The sequence below is a fragment of the Strix uralensis genome, chromosome 24 (assembly GCF_047716275.1).
Source record: "Strix uralensis isolate ZFMK-TIS-50842 chromosome 24, bStrUra1, whole genome shotgun sequence".
Classification (NCBI taxonomy): domain Eukaryota; kingdom Metazoa; phylum Chordata; class Aves; order Strigiformes; family Strigidae; genus Strix; species Strix uralensis.
This window is the reverse complement of record NC_133995.1, coordinates 3,545,313-3,565,945: the sequence shown is the minus strand read 5'-3', so window position 1 is coordinate 3,565,945 and position 20,633 is coordinate 3,545,313. Positions and strand designations below refer to the sequence as shown.

Genomic DNA, 20,633 nt, shown 5'->3' with positions numbered 1-20,633 from the left:
GAACTCACAGACCAACAGGGGGTACAGAGGAGAAGGGGAGATGTCCAAGCTGGCTGTGGCTCAGCCTGGGAGAACCTACAGGGTTTACTATTGGCATGACGTACAACACACCTGGCAGCATCACCACTATCACACCAGGTCAATCTTCCTAAAGGCATGAGCTAAAAAACACATGCAAGCGGCCAGTCGCCCTTATATGCCTCAATATAGGCTCCTGCTCATCCCAGGGCCAGATCCTTACCTGTGGGAGTGCCGAGTTGAGTTGCCTCTGGAGCTGGTCACGCTCCCGTAGGGTCTCCTGCAAGCGGCTCTGGGTGACAGAGAGCGTCTCGCGGGTCTCCCGCAGGTTGTCCAGCAGCTTGTCCCTCTCATCCAACATGTTCACCATCAGCTGCTCGAAGTCGGCATCTGCCTCGGAGCCCTGTGGGGGACCCAGAGGGTCCCCCTCGCTGATGGTGGGCATCACCTCGCACATCATGGCGGAGTGTGACAGGTGGGCGAGGGTCCTGAAGGTGCCTGGTGGGGCAGGTGGTGGGTGCTGCTGAGCCGCAGGGCCCCAATCACATCACTATGGGCTCCTGCGGGTCAGGGGAGCCAGCACTGGTGGGGGCAATGGGGTGGTGAAGGTGGAGGGGATCCCCCATCCCTTCTTGGGTGCTAAGCAGAAGCTGGCATCACTCCAGCAGGGGTGGAAGGACGTCCTTGGCACCAACAAGGCCCTCACAGTCTTCAATCTCCCTGCTCAGCTGCTTGTCACTGCCAGAGTCCCTTGTGTCACCTCTCTGATGCCTTCTGGAGAGGCTGCAGCATCAGTCAGCCATAGGGGTGTTCAGAAGGGGACAAAGCGACCCTTGAGGACTCATCCCAATGGGGAGCCCAAGCTGGCAGCAGCACAGGGAGGGTCCAGGGGATATTTGGGCTGCCCAGGCATGCTGAGGAAGAGTCTGGTGATGGTGGGCTGTTCTTCCCAAGGCTGGATCAGATGGTCACTGCTGATGAGGGAACGTGTCTCTGTTTGGCATCACAGCTCTTCAAACACGCAGTGGTGACCTACAGGAGAGGGGACAGAGATCAGATCCCTCCTGCTGCCCTCAAAATGCACAGGGCACCTGCCCAGCACCTTTTGCCCCCATCAAAGCCTGGAGGGCTGCAACAGGCAGGCTCAGCACCCACAGGAATGGGCTGTGTCAGGTTGCACCATGCTGCACCCATGTGGTCACTACGCTGCCTCCAGGGTACCAAGCTGCAGGGAAGAGCATCCCTGGGACCCAAAATCCTGCAAACATCTTTGGCATTCACATATCCTGGGCCAGGATCCCGACCCCTTCGCAGAGCACCTGGCTGCTGAGGGACCCCGTGGCCCAAGCGTCCTCCAGATGCAGAAACTCTTTTTGCAGAAAATCAGACTCAAACCTGAGTTTGGCCCAAACCTTTCATGAAGTCACAGCAACAAATGAGTTGAATGATCAGATTAATGTTCACCCCTTGTCTCCCTGAGGCACAAACGGGGACAGATGCAGTGGGACCGGCCGATGACTGAACTTCAGCGCATCCTCCGTTGGTCACACCTTTACCCAGGGGATGGAGGCAGCAGCATCCCCAAATTACTGCTCAAGCACAAGCACTGTTCCCCGGCCAGTGCCAGGGATGAGAGGCTGGAGGGGAGAGGCAGAGCTGCCAGTTTGAGCAGCAGCCTGTATTTAGACTGGACTAAAGTGTGGCTGGACCTGGGGACTCGGCCTGGGGGTGATGCTGGTATGTGCAGCCTCACCTCCCCTTCTGCAGCCCAAAACTGTCGCAAGCAAGGTGCCAGATGGGGATTTCTACTGACACAGCCCTTTGGGTGAGCTTCAGCCCACTACAGCTAGACAAGGGTCCCCAGCAGCGAGGGTTGGTGTGCTGCTGTCACCCCAGCCACCCTGGGGACCTGCCCACCCCTTATCACCATCTTTTATGGTCCAACCAAGGGCAGGACTTGAGCCAAGCAGCAAAACATGATGTGGCAAGCTTGGGGCAAGGGCCGCTGGTCTAATGCTGGTTAGGGGTAGTCCCCCCTAAGTTTTTAAATCTTTACAACAGATATAATGCTCAAGGATAAGTCTGAATATCCTATATATCACTCCCCTTTCAAACTAACATACACACATGGACAAAAAGGACCTGCATGCAGTCACGGGCCAGATCAGCCCGTTCTGGCCCTTTGGACTGGAATAAAAGCTCGTGTCTCAAACAGCTCGGCAGCACAGCGGGGCACTTCTCCTCCGTTCAAAGGCAGCGTGCGTAAGGAGATGCTTTTGTGCACACCCAGACGCGCAGACACACGCTGCCAGGGCCAGGGCAACCGTAGCTCTGTTCTTGGGATGACATTGGCTCATCAGCTGATGGGAAGTTTGACATAAAAAACTCTCTAAAAATAGAGAAGCTCTGGCAAAAGCAGCAGCCCCTCAAAGTGCATCCAGCACGTTATACTGAAAGCCGGCTCCCACACGCCGGGAACGTGGGACAGGCTTTTCCCACAGGTGGCTGTCCGACCTCCTCCCCCTTTACAGATTTAAGTCATGTTCCTCAAGTGGGACAAAACCCATCATGGGCACGTAACGCTGTCCTGAACCTTTGAGGCTTGTTCACGCTCCTTCCTGGCTGTTGGGACATGGATGACCAGGATAACTGTGCACTGAGGACATCCCATCCCGCAGCATCCCTGCAAAATGGAAGCTGGTGGAGGAAAAGACATAAAGTGAGGGACCATTCCAGTCCCCTTCTCTCCTTGGGTTGAGTGGGACGTGAGCCTTGTCCCCATAATTAAGCTGGTAAAATGTTTTCCAGTCCTCTTTCCCCTAATTAGCAGCCCCAGTGGTACCCCCACATGAGCACAGCCATGCCACCAGCCTTCCTGGAGGGCAGATGCCCCAGGCTCTAGGGAGACTTGGGGCCAAGAATAGCAGAAATCAGCCTTACCCCAGGGCTAAGCTCTATTAATTTGGGTGCAAAACCCAAATGAGGTGACTTTCATGTATCATTTCGCTGCTGTACCTCTGCTTGTGGGATGAGTGTGGAGAAAGCATGTCCACACTGTGGAAAGCCAGATGGCCTCCCAAGCGTGACATGAATGGCAAAATCAGCCACGTGGCTGCGTCCCCACCTCAGCTGCTGATGAGGAATTGAATGAATTAGCAGGTGAATTAAGAGATATCAATCAAGGCACGGAGGGAAGAGCCCTGCAGGCTCTCAAGGAGGGGAAATGCTGCAGGGAATGGCCAAGACATAAATCTGACAGGAGCAATGATGGGATGGAAATTTAACCCAGCTGCAAAGGAGAGACTCACTTACCACAAGGACACTCTGAAGACGCCAGTCCCAGCGGGGCCATGGCAGCTCGCTGTACCCTGTGGAGGTAATCCAAGGGGCTGGCCCCACATGGTGCAGGAGGATGCACAGATTTACCCCATGCATCACCCAAGGGATGATTTTTTTTGCTTCCCCCACAGCTGAGCAGGTTTGGGTAAGCCCATGTGCTACTTTGCTTCCCTGCAACCTGCTCCTATACATAGTTATATTCTGTTATATCTGCTGTGCTTGTGAAGGGAGACAGGGGGTGATAAGTGCAGCCCGATTCCTCAGCCTGGAGAGGGTGATAACAGGATCACAGGTACCTTGCACAGCACTGATGCTGGTCCAGGACATCCCACCCCAGGATGGACTCATCCCATCTCACTGGTCCCCAAAAGCGTCTGTGCTCTGTCCTCCTGAGCATGGTCAGCAAAGACGTGATACAGCACAAAACTGTTCACCCAGGACAAGGCGACGCTTAGTGACTCAAAGTTCCTCCATGCCCAGGGCTTGGGGGATGTCTTCACTGGAGGGTGGTCACATTCTCCCCTTGCACCCTGGGCCACCAGGCATGGGTGCTATGGACACACTGTAGCATAAGGCAAGGAGAGCTGCTACAATCCTCTGCAGCTGGAGAAGCACTACAACCAGGGATGAGACTTCCTACCACCACAAAGAGCTGCCAAAGCCCCCCTCGTCCTGACCTGAAGCCCCCAGGCAGGTGGTGGGCAGCCAGCCCAGGGCTTTCAGGGCTCTCTGCACTCCCCATTACACTGCTGCACCGTGAGCATCCCTCTGCCAGCGGGTCCCTGGCAGGTAAATCCAGGCTGATGCTCTGCCACCTCTGAGTGTGGCTCTGGAAACAATTCAGCCATGTGTGCCCATCTCCTGGCTGAAACCACGGCAGACCCCAAGAGTGGAAAAATCCCTGCGCTGCGGGAGGCACCATCCACATCCATAACCACTACAGACAGACACTGAGCTGCCTCTAGCATCCCTGTCACAGAGCCACCCCGCCGACAACCACTGGGCAACTCTCCCATGGACTTGGGAACGATTATTTCTGGATTCAACCACAGCAGCTTTCACTGCAAAACCAGAGCAACAGCAAAACCACAAGTCCCAGGAGCTGCTCAGCTAAAGGGAAGGACCATCATCCAGGGTCAGGGTGGTTGCAAAGGTTTTATTTGTGATGCCAAGTGAGAAAGCCAGGATCAGGCTGGGTTTGATACCTGCTGTCTTCAAGCCTTTTGGAGTGGGAAGTGTGTTCAGTGAGCAACAGGCACAAGCGAGGGTGCAGGGGTGTGCGCGCACGCGGGGACACGCACACATGCAGCAACATCCACACGTGCAGGGACGTGTAGGAATGTGCATGGGTGCAGGGGCGTGCAGGGACACGTGTGCAGGAAGCTCCTGCCTAGGGTCAGCTCCCCTCGTTATCCCCTCATTTCTGTACCACCTCAAACCCTGGGATTTTCTCTGTTCTCCAAAAGCAACAGAAAATCACCGATTCCCACGCAGCTCTTCCCCCGGCAGCCCAGCTGGCAGTTGCATACACAAGATGCCATCCCCACATAGCGAAGCTCAGCATTTCTTAGGCAGACCTGCACATCCAACCAGTCGCTTTTAAGGACCTTGGGGATGTCAGTGTGGACGACAGCCCAAACACATCACACACTTTGCCGGTGATTTTGGCAGCAGCGAGGGCAGATTGAAAGCAGCCCTTTGGCGCTGGATGTCGGAGGGGCCTGAGCTTGCTCGCAATTAGCAGCAAAACACTGCCTGTGAATCTCAACCTTTCAACTGTAGCTGGTAAAACTACATAAATGTTACTGCCTGGGTTTAGAGGGCCTTAACTGATGGGATAATCATTGGGTAGAGGAGTGAAGATGCGAGGAGACAGCTGGTGAGCTGAGAAAACAGACACTGCGCAGCTCTAGCCCTTTGCTGGGTATTTTTAGTCCCATGGGGCTGCCAGGCATAGACTCGCTGGAAGCAGGTTTGTTGTCAGTGAAAACGTGCTTGCTTTACTACCCCTTCCCCCCAAAAAATGATGCTTTCCCCACTCTTTGGAATGGAAAACAGCACAGTCACAGGCTTCCCACTTGGAGAGGCCAGTTTGCAACAGTGGTGCCCAGATGTAGAGCAGCTGATAGAGAGCAGAGGGGGTTTTTTGCCCTTGAGCTGATTATTTGCTCGGCACGTCTCCGGGCAGCCTCCAGCTTGACTCTGAGCAAGTCAAGCTGCCTGTGGGATGCTCAGTCCCAGGGAGCACCCTGGCTTTCCCTTCTCCGCCAGGGCGAGAAGCACACCCAGCGTTACCCACATACTGCACTGCCTGTGCACTGAGGCAGAGACAGACTTGCGTTTTTTTCTCTGAACAGCTTCACTCTCATCTCAGCCCTGACAAGAGAAAGGAAAAAACCTCCATGGCTCTGTCAGCAAGATCATCACCCCAGCAGGCAGCTGGCAAAGAGGGTTTAACGCACACCTTGGAGGCAACAAGCTCACAGAGATTGATCATCCCATAAAAACGTCAGTTTGATCTTTTCCGCTCCTGGAAAATCCTCGTCAGCCGCCCAACCTGGCCTTAAAAGAGCAGCGCAGGCAGGGTGGCAGAGCCCACACCATTGTCCATTGTTTGCAGGTGGAGGGGAAGCAGAGGACAGGGTCCCAGCATCCAGCGCTGACCCCTTCCCAGTCAGACCCAGGAGGAAGAAGGAGGGCGATGTCCTTTTGCTATTGGTTTTCCTTGCGGGACTTCTTTTTTCACCTTTTCTTTGTGATCCTGCGTTAAACATGGACAGGCTGCAAAAGTGTCGTATCCCAGCAAGCTCATCCCAACCACTGCTCCCACAGACGGAGCCGTCTCCCGGCATAAGTCCTTCCCACCCTCGTTAAAGTCAGACACCACTTTGGAGCAGCCAGGACATGTTGAGCCACCAATCCCCTGGTCTGCCCCGGGGAAGGCCAGTCCTTACCCACTGAGCTGTGGGATGGCTTGCAGATGGCAGAGCAGGAACATCCTCAACATCTCCACCAACCCACGGAGCACGCTTTTGGGAGATGTGGTAATTAGAGGCTGAGGAAATGGAGGTTATTACTGCACACAAGACAGAGAGGATGCAGAAGTGCCCTGGCTCAATGGTGGAAATTGCCATTTTAAGCGCAGTCTAGAAATGGAAATCTTCACCCACAGCAAGTCTCAGAGATGCCTTTGCCATGTGCTCGCGTGAGACACGGGCTGAGATTTCACCTCCCAAGGCATTTCTGCCCTGAGACTGCAGAAGAGGTGCTGCTCATGCCACGGTGTCTGGATGGGGCTTGTCTGCACTGGAGATGGCCAGTCGAGCTCCGCGTGGGCCACGAGCAACTCGCATCCCTCTCTACAACCCCGCAGACCCCAAGGGCCCCTCTCCATCCTTCCTTTCCTCGCTCTATCCCCTGCCTGGGCACAGACTGCTATCTATATACTCCACAGCTTTCTTACAGCTTTACAACCCCAGACCTGAGCAGCCACGTCTGCAAGCTCAAGCACCCTGGCTTCTCCATCCTGGGCAATCCATGGGGAAAAAGCTGCATATCAATAAGAAAACCAATTGGCAGATATAACCTCATCCCAGCATCTCTCCTGAGTCCTTGTATTTACTCCCAGGATGCACTGTGGCCTCTGGGGACCTCCAGTCCCCTGAGAAGGACGAGGAAGATCCGAGTTACTATGGGGCCCATATGGTGATGGTGCCTCCACATTCCCTAACGCAGCCCCGCCGACGGCAGGGTATCGCGCAGATGGTACCTGGCTGATGCCAGGGACAGCCCGTGGCCAGGACACCCAGGGATAATAAGGGAAATGAGGCATTCTGGATAGAAATAAGATGCCAATTTTTAGCAGCAAAGGATTAGATTCACATGCTAAAGGGTGAGATGGATTCGCAGAGGGGGAGAGTCACTGCTGTGGAGATCCATGCTATGGATGTGATTGAGACCTGAGAAAAGATGTAGCGGTGCCTCCTGTCCAGGCCCAGGAAGTCAACTGGGGTCCCCAGACCTGCAGCAACGTGTCCCTTGCTCCCTAGGGGACAATGTCCAACCTTTCCCTTGCTGGAGGTGCAACCCTGGCAAGACAGGACATTTGGGCAGCATGTCCAGGTCCTGTCTCAGAGGTGGCAGGGAAGCAGTGGGTGCCCCTAAAGCATGGGGACAGGGGACACTGCAAGCAATAAAAGACAGCTACTCCCAATATCTTACCTTAATGGGCACACTTCTGCCCCAAAGACTTGCTCCAAAACCAAAAAGTAGTTCCCATCCTCAGCCCTTGCTTGCTCCAAGCTGCTAAGCCAGAGGAGAAACCAGGAGGAAAAATGTCCAGATCTGGCTGTTTCTTTGCAGGGAGAAGTAAGTGTTAGTATTCAACTGATATTTATAGTTCCCAGTGGGAGGGGAGGCATTACACACAACTTCCAGTGGGTATTTTCAGAAAACCACCTGCTCCTCGCCATTGTGCAGAAACCCAATTGTTCTGCAACAAAAAGCTCGTCAGACGATGAACCGAAATCTCTGCCGGGTCCTCCAGTGCGGATATGGGGTGCACAGTGCGGAGGATGGTGAACACCCCAAACAGTGGTTGGCACCTAACTCAGTCACGTACGCCAATTCACAGGACCATGTCACCCCTTGGGGAGTGCTGTATCAGTTGTGTATTGTTCCTGACTCAGTTTCCCTGTTTCCAAAATGGGCCACATGTCCTCAACTGACCCCAGAGGAAGGCGCAATCTCAGTTTATTGCAAGGAGGAATCTGGCACGGGAAGGGACTGCTGGGATAAAGACACACCAAAACACAAACCTCCTGCCTTTGCACTTTGGGTTGAGATGACAGACGGGAATGAGTCTTGGAGGGGCTCCAAACTGGATGATCCCTCTGACAAGTGGGATCCCAAAGCCTGGCCAAGAGACTCAGCAAGCCCAGGCTCACCTTCAAACTTCATCTCTGGGTTTGCAACAGCCGAAAACATGACCAAGGGGAGGGAGGACAACAGGTCTGAAGTTGCTGTTAAACCCGTGAGGATCCCAGTGTGGCCAGAAGCTCACGTGGGACCCCAGCAAGCGTGCTCATGAAGCAAGGGAATACGGCCACTGTAACAAGCTCACAAGCTGGATTTCACCCTGCTGCAGGTCTGCCTCAGCAGGCAAAGCAGTTACCCCAAACCATTAGAAACACAAATCAAATCCCCCAAATCCTGTCACCACAATCCCACTCCAGTCACCTGCACTGGTAACGTTTTGTAGCGGGTTTCCACAAAAATCCAGCAGCATCACTGAAATGATGAGACTGCTGGCAATGCTGGAGAAATACCGATTCCTTCAATGGGTGAGCGGTTGGGAAACCACTCTGTGCCGTGAACTGGACTCCCTGGAAGGGAGGAGAAGGATGCGCCTGATGCATGACACTGAGCTCACATCCCTCTTCCAGGATGTGGTCTGCACTCAGATGCACCCACAGAGACAAGGAGGGGTATTAACAGCAACCGACCCGACGCAAAAAAGCCACAAAGCTGGTTACAATCGTTTCCTTTTTCAATAGCTGGCCTGCTCGCCACCTCTGTGCGTGCATGTGGCTATTTCATCCTTTTTATCTGTAACTTTGCAACCAAACCCTACGTCCTTTGCTCTGTTAGGACAAAGCTTTTGACTTGTGCTTCATTCAAGGTTAGTTTAAACAAGCAGTAGAGGGACATACAATCACCACAGCTCTTGTAGAAGCAGCATGTCGAGGTGAACCAGCCCCTAGATGAATCTGCAAGTGAAGGTGAGCACTGGGATCCCAGCAGTCGGGCTGGTTTCCAGACCAAGGTGGATGCAGACTCCTTTGAGAGGGAGCAAAGCACAGGGAAGCAGTCTATAACCATGGGGAGAAAACCATGTGCTTGTCACAGAGGCGGTATCACTGCAAAAGTCCCCTCACCTTTGGGAGAGTGAGGCTTTGTGCCTCAGTTTCCCGACTTGCAGGATATAACTTCAATCATTGCTGAGACTTGGAGGGGTGGCTGGTGATTTTCCATGATTTCACTTGAGGTTTTGCCACGGGTACATCCCTCCCACCCCCATGACACTTTTGATGAGGAGTTATTTCATCTGGGAGCCTGACGGCCTGGAGCCGGGGGCCCTCCTCCTCGCTGCCAAACCAGCCCCTGCCCTGCTTTAGTCACACACTGTGAGCACTTGCTGGTGCTAATTTATTCAGTGATGGGGGAAGAGTCACCAGCACGAAGGGGGGCTGCTGAAATCTGCACCGCGGGTGCACCCAAGCCCTATGGAAAGATACAGAGGTGCCTCTTCACCCACCCAGGCCCTGGCACCTACGCTACAGCAGGCAGCTCGGGCTTCTGCGCCTAGCCCAGGGGACACGGGAGGCTGCTGCTTGTAAAGAAACCTAGCGACAAACACCATGTGCATCCTAACGTAGAGGTCGCCCACCCTGAGCAGCTTGCATGCCTCGTCTGCCCAAGATCCAGGGTTTCCACTGCGTTGCCCAGCTCGCTGGCATCTCTTCCACACCCAGGAGCATCATCCACACTCTAAGCATGGCCCTCCATGCAACAACCCTCAGCAATACTAATCGCTCCCACACATCTGCTGCACATTTGCCCATTTCCCATTGTAAAATTTGGCCGCCAACTCCATGAACGGTAGAAAGGGGAAGTGGCTCAGTTTGCTCCCGGGGGTCCAGAGCAGCACCCCACTCCCTGCACCGCTCAGGCACATCTTAAGCATTTTGCCACTATCCTATGCCAGATCACAAATTTTGAGTGGTGTTGAGGAAGTCCACAGAGAGGTAATTTGGAGAGCCAGGGAAGAGGCAGACTGGGCTTTTAATGTGAAATTTGGGAAGTATTAGAGGGTATTCAGAGCCATAGAAGTCAGACCAGGGAAATGCCTAGTGCTGCTGGCTCCAGTTTGGACTGCGGCAGACTTGGGAACACGTCCCGACATCACAGAGGGAGATTTTGCAGCCAACACAACCTGAAAGGGAAAAGCAGTGGTCCTGGAGCATGACCCACACCATGAGGAGGCCTCCAGAGCTCAGTAATTCACCATCAACCACTTTAGCACACAAGCAGAGATAATGACAGTGAGACGTGCACCCCAAGCCCTCCTCGTGCTCCCCATTCCACCTGCAGACAATTCAGGAGCTCCCCAGATGCATCAGGACATCGCTCTCCTCCATCCTCCCAAAACACGTGGTGTTTTAGTCTTTCCTATTCAAGAAGAGCAGTGACATCTTGGCTTGGGCATTGGATGACCCCAACCAGAGGCAACTTGGATGGTTTTGGTAACTCAAGAGAAGTGGGAGGGTTCCCTCTTGTATTCATCCCTTCTGCTTTCCCTTCCTTGTGCTAAGTAACTTTAGCAAGTTACTTAATCTCTTTGCTGATGGTGCAGCTAATTACCCAACAGCTTTCGCCCAGCTGTGGGGAGTGGGATACCAGTGTGATTCTCAGCTCTGTGCAGTCAGGCTCCGAGGACGATCGGGACAGATCCAGTACCAGGACAGCTCTGCGACATCTACGGGGAAAAAAACCCAGACGTACCCCATGCATCTCCACCTCTACTGGGACACGTGGGTGGATGGCATCTCAGAGATGTGGTTGCTCAGCTCGGTGTAGGGCAAAGCAGGATCGTAGGGTTAAATCCCCACCTGGTTGAAATCTGCTCTTCCTCCCAAGCATCCTCATGCTGGGAATAACCACAACTATCCCTGGCCAAGTCGTGGTCCTTTGGCATCTTGGCTGTCCCCCTACGTGGTTTGGAAGGGATGGAAGAAGTCAGCAGAGAAGCATGGAAGGCAGGACTGGTCCCAGTAAGGAGCAGGCAGAGGTGGAGACAAACTGTAGCACAGCCCCCGTTCACCCCCAACCCAGGCTGGAATAACCCTGCTGCTGCTCCCACGGTGCCCGTGCCCACGTGCCAGCGAGGGCCCAGGCAGCTGGGTGTCAGCTCCCGGTGTCTCATCCCTGCGGTTCATGGCAAGTGACAGGACATGGCATGGCGTGGCAGAGGCAGCCATGAGGGGACATCTGAGGACAGTGACATTTAAAAGGCATCCGGGGGCAAGGCACAGGCACTAGAGCTCTGTCTGCTTCTGTTTGACCCACATCGAGCAAGTCCACATCTTCAACCCAAACTCTTCATTATGCAAAATTAACCCACAGAGGAAGCTCACCCTGTACACAGCCTCCAGCCCCAGCAGCAGGAAAGCACCAAGTGCCGGCCTCAGCCAGACAGCACTGCAGGAAGGCTTCTCCTACATTTATCTTGTGTTTTAAGCCTTGTTTCTTGCAAGAAGGAGTTTTTGGTGATGACTCTGGCCCTGCACATCCCCAAACACCATGAAGCAGAGGACTATGTTCCCAGCTCACTGCACCAGCAAAGCAGAGGTCCTGAAGATGCTGTGCTTTGAGAACTGAATTGAGAAGGGAAGTCCAAGTTGTTCCCCTTTAGAAGAATAGTAGAATTAGCTTAACCCATATTAGCCATCAGAGAAACCACAGAGAGCACCTCAAAAATACCCTACCATGGAAAAAGCTCCATCTGGAGCTCATTCCTCCTAGATATAGTTCACAAGGAAGATATAAGGGATATATAAGTCCAGTTCCCGCCAGAGATCCCAAGTACTAGAGAAGATTAGGAAGAATAAATCAAGGTTTTTGTGAATGTCATGAGCTGCATAAGACCCAGCAGGGAGCTTTGAGCAGAGCCCCTGAGGGCTTAACCCAGCTCCACCAGCCCCCTGCTTCCCCTCTCTCTTCATTAACTGGCACCCTCGTACTCCAGCTAATGACCCCCATGGCTTATGGGACAGAAAGGCCACCTCCTGCAGCTCAGGCTTAGGAACTGAGGGAACTAACACAAAATTGCTCCAGAAAGCGTGAGAAGCGTTGTGGTTTGCAGTGGGGTGGCAGCTCTTCTCTGTGTCAGCACAGCTCTCATCTGAGCATTTATTTTGTCACAAAAAACAGCGCTGGGCATTAGTTCAGCTCAATTTCCAACTCGTTCCCTCTTAAAATGTCAGCTCCGTGGAGCTAAGCTAATGCAGTGAGCTCTGTGTCCTTGCTGGCAGCACCCAGTGCACCCCAGGCAAAGCCCCATGCCTGTCACCGAGGGCCCCAAGACCTTGTGCCCTTGTCCCCACTGTGCCTCCTGTAAGGCCCCATGGCCATGCCCAGCTCACCCAAGAGGACTGCAAAGGTGGTGGCCCCAACCATGCCATCATCAAGCCTGGCCCGTGTTTCCGTTCATCACCCCCAAAGGGCGTCCAAAAAGCATCCACCCCCATTACGCCCATCGGCACAAAGCCCCTCGACACAGCACTTTGGAATCTCACCCCCCAGCACTTCCAGGAGCTCCTGCACACACTGAGCTGTGGCAAGTGGCCCTGTGACCAAGCACTGGCCCCAGGGACGATCCCCCGAGCCACCCCAGGAGGAGGTGAGAGCAGGATTTGGCCAGTCCATGTGAGACATCACCAGGAAAGGGGGGAATGGCATTTGCAGCTCAGCAGGCTTTTAAAGAAATTAAATGTAGGTAATTACATTGGTGCATGACTGACTGGAAGAGATGCAGGTGTGGTGGTTTCCATCCTGGTCCATCCGTTTGAGCGGCGCTCCTGTGGGCACTCAAAAATGTGGTGGCCAGGAAACCTTAAAATCCCTGGAGGGGGGATGAAGGGAAGGGGATGACCCAATGCGTTGGCAACACATCTGCTGCCTGAGATGACGATGTTGTGACAATGTTGTGGCAACGTTGTGTGTTGTCTCTATTAAAGCTCACAGGCCGACAGGATGCATACAGGGTTGGGAGTCCCTCTCCACACACAACTCAAGCACAGCAGCTGAGCCAACATTTTCTAGAAGGTTCAGTGACTAGTTTTGCAGACAGCTTTAAATTTCTGGCTTCTTTATGACACAGTTTTGGACCCTGGGCATCCTACAGTGCCCTGCTCCTGCAGATGTTAGAGGAAGCAGAACCCAGCTCCACCAGCAGCCTGTCCCCGAGATGCACCACGTCACCGTTGCAGTGCCAGCGCTGTGTTGCTGCAATGCTGCAGTCCCTCCAGGGCAATGTAGGGGGGAAAAAATAACGTGTGTCATGGGGTGGTGGGATGCTCACCTGAGCAGAAGTGGCTTCCGGTGCTGTGCCCTCCTCCCCGCTTCCCAAGATCAGAAGCTGCCTGCAGCCACCAGCGCACCTCAGATGACCTCTACCTGCTGTGCTGATACAGGGGCATTTGCTGAGTGATGCTCAGGACGTGCGCACCTGATAGACAGAGCTCCCTGACCTTGTCTCCACTAGGTAAATGCAACCAGTTTATCTTAACCAATTTTGGAAGGGGGCTCCTGCAAGCCCTTCCCTACTGAAATACAGTGATTCAAGGCCAGCTCGTCTGAAGCGATGCTTGCTGCTGGGTTCCACCTTGCTACCACCCACATTGGGACCTTCAGTCTACACAGACGGAGCAGCAGCACCTCCCTGACGCAAAAATTCATCAAGTGCAGGAGCTCAAAAGGATTGAATTTACCCTGGACCCAGAATTCTGAAAATGGGAGGTGGGATTTTTATGCATTGGACTTTGCAAAGAGCTTGGCCCTGGTGAAGGACCTGGTGGACTTCAGGCTTCACTAGCCTCAGGCAAAGCATTCATGGCACCTCTGGGTATGCACGTTAACACCTACCCTGTAGATCTGCATGTCATGGCATAGCATGAAGTGACATCCAAAGACCGTTTCTGCCCTCCAACATCACAACCACTCCTGTTGGTCACCATGTTTCAGCTCAGCAGAGCCACATCCACCTATTTGGACCTGCTCAGAGCTTACACCTCACAATAACTCAAAGGCTGGGTTCATATCCAGCCATGCACTGCATCCTTACAGGTGATGCAGCATACAAAACCTCTCCCAAGGTGCTCCCACCTCAAATGTGGAGTCAACCTGAACAAGACTCATCTCTCCCTACAGCCAAAGCCACTGTGTCCCTGTGGCACCTTTGTAGGTCCAAATCCTTCCATCCATGGAGCAGGCATAGATACGAGCCCACTTTTCTCCTAGATCTCAAGGGATTTCCAAAGAGCATCAGCCAAGCCTGAGGGCTGAAAGAAGATAAAGACCAAATCTTCCAGAGATATGGAGGAATCTAGTTCCTGAGGTCTTCCCAGATTGGGTCTCACCATCTCCTCTGCCCTTTGCAAAGCATATGGCCATCCTCTAACATGGGACAGGACAAGACAAGAGGGTTTCTGGGTCAATCTTGGTCTCGTGAGGGGGAACAGATGGGTTTTCTGGTGGGATTGATGTTCTGAAAAGCAATTACACATGAAGACATCCCCAACAGACTATGCTGTGCTCTGGCCCAGAGCCCAAGTCATCCTGGGTTTGGATTTTAATTAGCCCCGTTCTGGTATCTGTTCTCCACTTCCCTCCAGATAATGATTTAATTATTACAGACATGTCTTCAAATTAGCAGTTTCCTTAGTGGATTATTCAGCTGGGATCTCCTCAATTACAGAGTCCATCTCACCGCCATCAAAAGAGAGGCTGGAAAGAACAAAGGAAAACCGAAACCCTTCCTGGAAAGAGAAACCCCAGAAGCACCCAGCTCCTGAGCAGTGGCCACTGCCAAGCCCTTCTCCTACCTTTATCCATGTCTCAGTTTGTTAAGAAATCTAGCTTCAAAATACACCCTAAACATCTGCATCATCCATGACCATGGTGGCATCAAGGCTGGTCTTGTTTTCCCACGATCAAGCCTTCTTACCCAGCAGACCACAAGTAGGTAGAGATGCCAAGCAAGGTGAAAGGGATGCACCATGAGCTGGGACACAGAGCCACTGCTGTGCGTCCCCCCTAATGGGATCGCATGTTTGTGGATCCCCTAGGAGAAGGGAGTCCATGGAGACCTGGTGAGGACCCCGCTCATTGCCAGGCTAGAAGGACCCTTGTGCTCTCTGCAGGGTTGGTGCCACCCAGCAAGCCCCCATGTTGGGAAGGATCACAAGGGAGAGGGAAGGCAGGTGCCTGGTGGGACCAGGCAGAGAACGGGGCATGGCTCCTGGCAGCAAGCCCAGTCTCCTTCTTCGGCAGTGGGACTGGGCAGGGGCCATGCTGAGGTTCAAGCAAGGCTCCAGGCCTGAGGGACGAAGGCTGAAGAGAGAAGAGCAGAACAGCTTGCCCAAAAGAAATACCAGATGTACATGCAAAGTGAAGGACATGGCACAGCGAGGGTGAAACCTTCAGAGTGCGGCTCTACAACTCAACTCGGTGCCAACGAGCAGTAACTCACCTGCAGAAAAGCTAAGTTCCCGGCTAAATTGCCAAGCAGACAGGTTGCTCCCCTGCTGTGAGACCTGGGCAGAGCATCTCCATGCTGCAGGGCTTCAGCAAACCCTCCTCCCCAGCCTGGTGTGATCCCTCTCCCCAGGCTAGGCTGGGAAAGGAGGGGACACACTCATGAGGTACCCCATCCCTTGTTGCAAAGGGCAATGAGCTCCAGGGACGCACTAAGAAGCACTCTGATCCTTTTCCACTAATGCACTTGAACTACCGATTGCACATTGTGCTTCTCCCAAGATGCCCAAGATTTCCCTCACCGGTAGTGCTACAATCCCCATGTTACTACCAGGGAACCACATTTTGCAACAGCCACTGGAAAAACTCTACCTCCTCTCCCTGCTGTAGTACGGACAGCAGTGGAAAATCTCTGCTGGCTCCTCTGTCACTGCAGTTCACACTCCACCAGATTAGCTTAAACCAGCTGCAGCTCCTGCTGCTGCAGAAAGAGCCCTCAAACACAGCCACGCGTGAGTCGGCGGCTGAAATCACAGCCCAGGTCTCTTGAAACCCAGACTAACACCCCATCTGCAAGGCTAGAGTGACTCTCCTCCTCTGGTTCCTTTCCTGAACACAGGCAGCAAAAATAGCCAGGTGATGCAGGCTGTCATCCCAGCTAACAGGCTTGGGGATACAGCCCTGGCACCCCTCGGGCTCCCAGTGGGATCGCAGCCCTGTTCTCTTGGTAACAAGCCCCAGCCCACTGCCCCACCACTGGCCCCTTGCACCACGCCCCTCTGGGACATCACCTGGCTCTGTCCTCCCCACCAGCCATCACAAGCCCCCGAGTGTTTCAAGCTCTCCACCCCATTAGACTTACTAAGAGACCAACACATTCGAGAGCAAGTGGGGGGAGAGAAAAGGCCTTGATGACACAAGCCTTTTAGTTTCATTTCCTTAAGAAACCGGGCTAAAGAAGATGGGAGTGGAAGTGACACACAGGAGAAAGAGAGAAGGATTTTCATTAACCTGATCAAACCTCCTGGAATATGATAACAGAGGCAATAACAGTCCTCTCCCCTCTGGCTGAGGACAAAGAAAGGCTTCCTAGTTATGAAGAAGAAAATTGGAGTAGAAGAAAGGAAATGACTCAAAAATGGCTGAAAAGTCAGATGTTATTAAAAAGCCTTTCCCTAGACAGACAGAATGACTGATGAGAACAGGGATATGATGGGGGAAGCTGAACAGCTGGAGAACAAGCGGGATGGGGAGCAAACACCTGAGAACGGCTCCACTCACCCCTGAAAGCCGCCCTGGTGACTACAGTGGTGGGCTGGGTGTGCCTGGGGTGACCCGCGAGAAATTTGGGGTGCTGGCAAGGAGGGCAACAGCAGCTGCAGGAGACGGTAGTCTCAGGCTAGCCTCACCCCACCACAGACCAGCCAGTCCCCTAGGAGCCGCGGTTAAATGCCTCCATATTTTGAAGCATCCTTTACAGAGGCCCTCATTCCGCTCTCCTGCCGCCCCCAGCCACATTACCGCTGTACAACATCGCAGGGTCCCGGCTCTGACTGCCCGAGGAGAGGAGCGTGGATGCTACCTTGTTTTCTCAGGGTACTTGCGGCGCCATCGGCACGGCCGGGAACCCAGCTGCCAGAATCCCGAGCGGAAGAGCAAACTGAGCAGTCCCTTTGGCATCCCCGCAAGCATCACCCTGCGAGGGGAAACCCACGCCTCTGACCCCTGGAGACCATTCTGCCTTCAGAGGAGCTGAACCATCGCAGCCAATGGTAGCTGGCAGCAGCCAGTGCCCATGTTAGGCAAGCGCGGCCTCACGCGGCCCCGGCTTTTTCAGGCTGCCACGGTGATGGCCGGGGAGAGGAGCGTCTGGGCTGTATCAGTGTCACACACCGTTGTGGGCTTGCTGGCTCCTGCTCCAGAGCAAAGGCAGCTCCATCCCAACCTGGGAGGTTGAGCTGAAGTCACACTGCTCTTGCTCTTCCAGTGCTGACACAAAGCCTCTTTCCCCCAGCCGATTTGTCTCTCCGGCATCTCACAAGCAGCGGCGTGAGGAGCTTTGCAGGCAGGAGCAACTCAGATTCCTCACGGCAGCCTCCCCTCTTGGCATCTCTCTCCACCACTTCCCCAGCTGTCTTGTGAGCTGCGTTTGCAGATAACATCCCTCTGAACCCAGCAGAGACCCCAACGTGCATATACCAGCTCCCGCCCCGGCTATCCACGGAGGCAGACACATGTGTACCAAGCCCTGCCTGGGCTCCACATTAATATGCACACAGTATGACCAGAGTTGCTCTCAATCTGACAATATTCGCTTTTTGTAAAACAAGAAGTGAGAGCCAAACCTCACGCATCTCCCTGCTGGAGCAAGGTTGAGGCTGGCAGGGAGCTGGGAGCTGCAGCTGCACAGAGGCTGGGCTCTTTCAAACCCAGACCATCATCTTTGGAGGAAGATATAGAGGCAATAAAGCCACCACAGTGGCCACCATCTCCTTCTCTTTAGCAGCATCCTCCCACCACCACCAGTCCGGACCAGCTCTCCCCAGCCAGCCTGCTGTGGCTACTGGTGTTATCAGCACCCGTCCTGTACCCACGAGTCCTCACAGATTTATGAACACTTTGGGTACCATCAAGTGCACTTGGCAATTGCCTCAGAGCAGATCAGGCTTAATCCAAGCCAATGGGGATGGAGAGGGGCAACAGGAGATCATGGAGGTCCCAGCTGCCCCAGAGACTGCTTAACCTGGGTGCTCACAAGCAGCTCCTGATCATTTGGGGATAAGTCCTGCAAAATCTCACACTTTTGGGAGAACAGGCTCAGGCAAACATCCAGCTCACCTGCAATTACATGGTTGCACTCCTTGTGTACACACCTGCACTGAAGAAAAGAGGGGGAAAAAAGCTCAGGGTGAAGGCAGCAGCATGGAAAGGTCCTTCTGCTTCCTTCTCTGCATTTTGGCATTCTTTTGGCATTTCGAGGCACACCAGGTCAGCCCATGTGGAGCCAACAGTCCTTAGAAGGAGAAAGTCCAGGCACTGAGTGATGGAGGACCTGCCACATCTTGGTCTGACAGACCAGGGCGGCTCTTCCTGATGGGTCACTACACTCATCTCCACCCCAGGGCAGTGCCAGCACCTCCCTGGCATCTCCAGTGGTTGGATTTCCTCCTACTTGCAGTGGAGAGAGGTGGAAACCAAGCGGCCAGTATCTGTCAGCTACGCAGCGTTGGTGGCTCGTCTCCTCATCTTTACAGCCTCCAATATAATTTATTTTTTCTTTTTTGCAAGACTGGGGGAATTATCAGTGCTTGGATCCATGGCTGAACCACACTGCGGCAGGGTGTAGGACTCCTAGCTACCAGTCAACCCCAAGAGCTGTGTGTGCCTTGAGCCTGTGCTCACCCACTGCTCCAGGCTGCACCCACAGCTCAGAAACGAGCTCCCCCAGCAGCATAAGGGTTTATCGCATGGAGATGGAGAGAGGAAAATCCAAATACCTTCAATCCACAGTCTTCTAAAGAAACACATCCATTTAGAGCATCACTCATGTTTTATAGCCTCAGCACCTCCCAGCTATGCTAAACCTCAGTTTTCACACCCACCGCATCCAGCACTACTTCAAAATCCCCCAGTCAATGCCACAAAGCCAGTAAAGCCAGTTTACCACTTCACCCCAAGATCACAGCATGTGACATTAGCCCTTGGCTTCATTCACAGACCAACCGATGAGCTCTCCCTGCCCTGCCAGCAAGCCAGTAAGGTCAAGGGGCTGAAATCTGCTGGAGGAAAAGCCTGTTTGCTTCTGAGTTACACACTGGTGTGCCCAGTGCCCTGTATGAACTGCAAACACCAGCATGCCCTTTGCATTTACCCATTAAAGAGACCCGGCTGCTCAAACCAAAGCAGTCAGTCCCCTTCCCTGTATTACACATCTCAAAGCCAGACATGTAAATGTAAATTATATATTTACTGCAAAGAGGATGGAATAGACATCTGGGACACACACATGGAGGGTTAACAGGGATGAAGTGCGATACACTGCGTTTTCGACAGCTCCTAAAGCATGCAGCGATTTGGACACGAGAGCATCCCCATGGGTAATGCTGGAGGGTTCTGGTATTGGGCTGGAAGGGATTTTGGAAGTGCCTTTCCCATGCCCTGTCCTGAGTTGGGAACAGCCCTTGCTGGCCACTGCCAGCACACGTGGCCAGCCCTTTCCCGGGAAGGCCACCAGCAAGGATGGCATTTTCTTTGGCGGCTGCTGAGGGTCCATCTCCTTGGTGAAAGGATGAGTTTTGGGGGGGGGTGTTGCTTGATGCCACAGCAGGGATGAGTTTCCCCTCCTGGACTCTGCTTCCCTGAACACTGCTGCACCCCTGATTAACACACCTCACAGCAAGGAGAGTAAAAGTAATAAATGTTCATTTACCCCAAAGATCGACACAGCCGCTGCGTTACTTAAAGGCCAGATCTTGAAAGCAGGATTTCACCCTTTGTGGCGTAACAGATGTCCTGCACTGAGGCATGCAGCAATATTTAAATAAAAAATGGTGGCTGTACAATAGCCAAGTCATTTGAGAATTAAAGCACTGGTATTTTTAGGCAGCGGGAGTACGTGTGGGAGAGATCTCAAAGTGCAGGCTGATGCCATTTGCTGCAGGGCAGTTAGAATTAGATTTATTGACGACGTGTGATTTGAAAGTGACACCAGCACTCATGAAGAGCCATGCAGTGATCAGCAATGCTGGGGCTTATTTCAGCTTCATTTTAAGAGACAAAATTTCTTTATATAAGTGTAAACACAAAGGACACGCAGAAGGAAAGCCATTTCTGCTTGCAGAGATGCTCTGATTGCCATCTCCAAAAATGGCCACTGCAAAAGTCTTGTAACTAAATTAACAGAAGCAGATGATCAAAAGGGGAAAAAAATGCTCTTTTTTTAATATGGCAGCCCCTGAGTG

At 53.3% G+C, this 20,633-nt stretch overlaps 1 protein-coding gene across 8 annotated transcripts in view; it reads right to left on the bottom strand.

Moving 5' to 3' along the window:
* Positions 1–20,633, bottom strand: part of PPFIA4 (PTPRF interacting protein alpha 4) — a 58,924-nt gene that overhangs the window by 30,970 nt on the left and 7,321 nt on the right. For 7 of the 8 annotated variants that reach the window (XM_074893976.1, XM_074893975.1, XM_074893979.1 and 4 more), the window contains exon 2: positions 242–1,050. In XM_074893976.1, coding sequence (XP_074750077.1) covers positions 242–478 — 237 coding nt within the window. In that variant the 5' untranslated portion in view covers positions 479–1,050. Of the gene's footprint in view, positions 1–241; positions 1,051–3,330; positions 3,352–20,633 lie in introns of those variants that run through there. The other variant, XM_074893977.1, reaches the window with a different exon arrangement.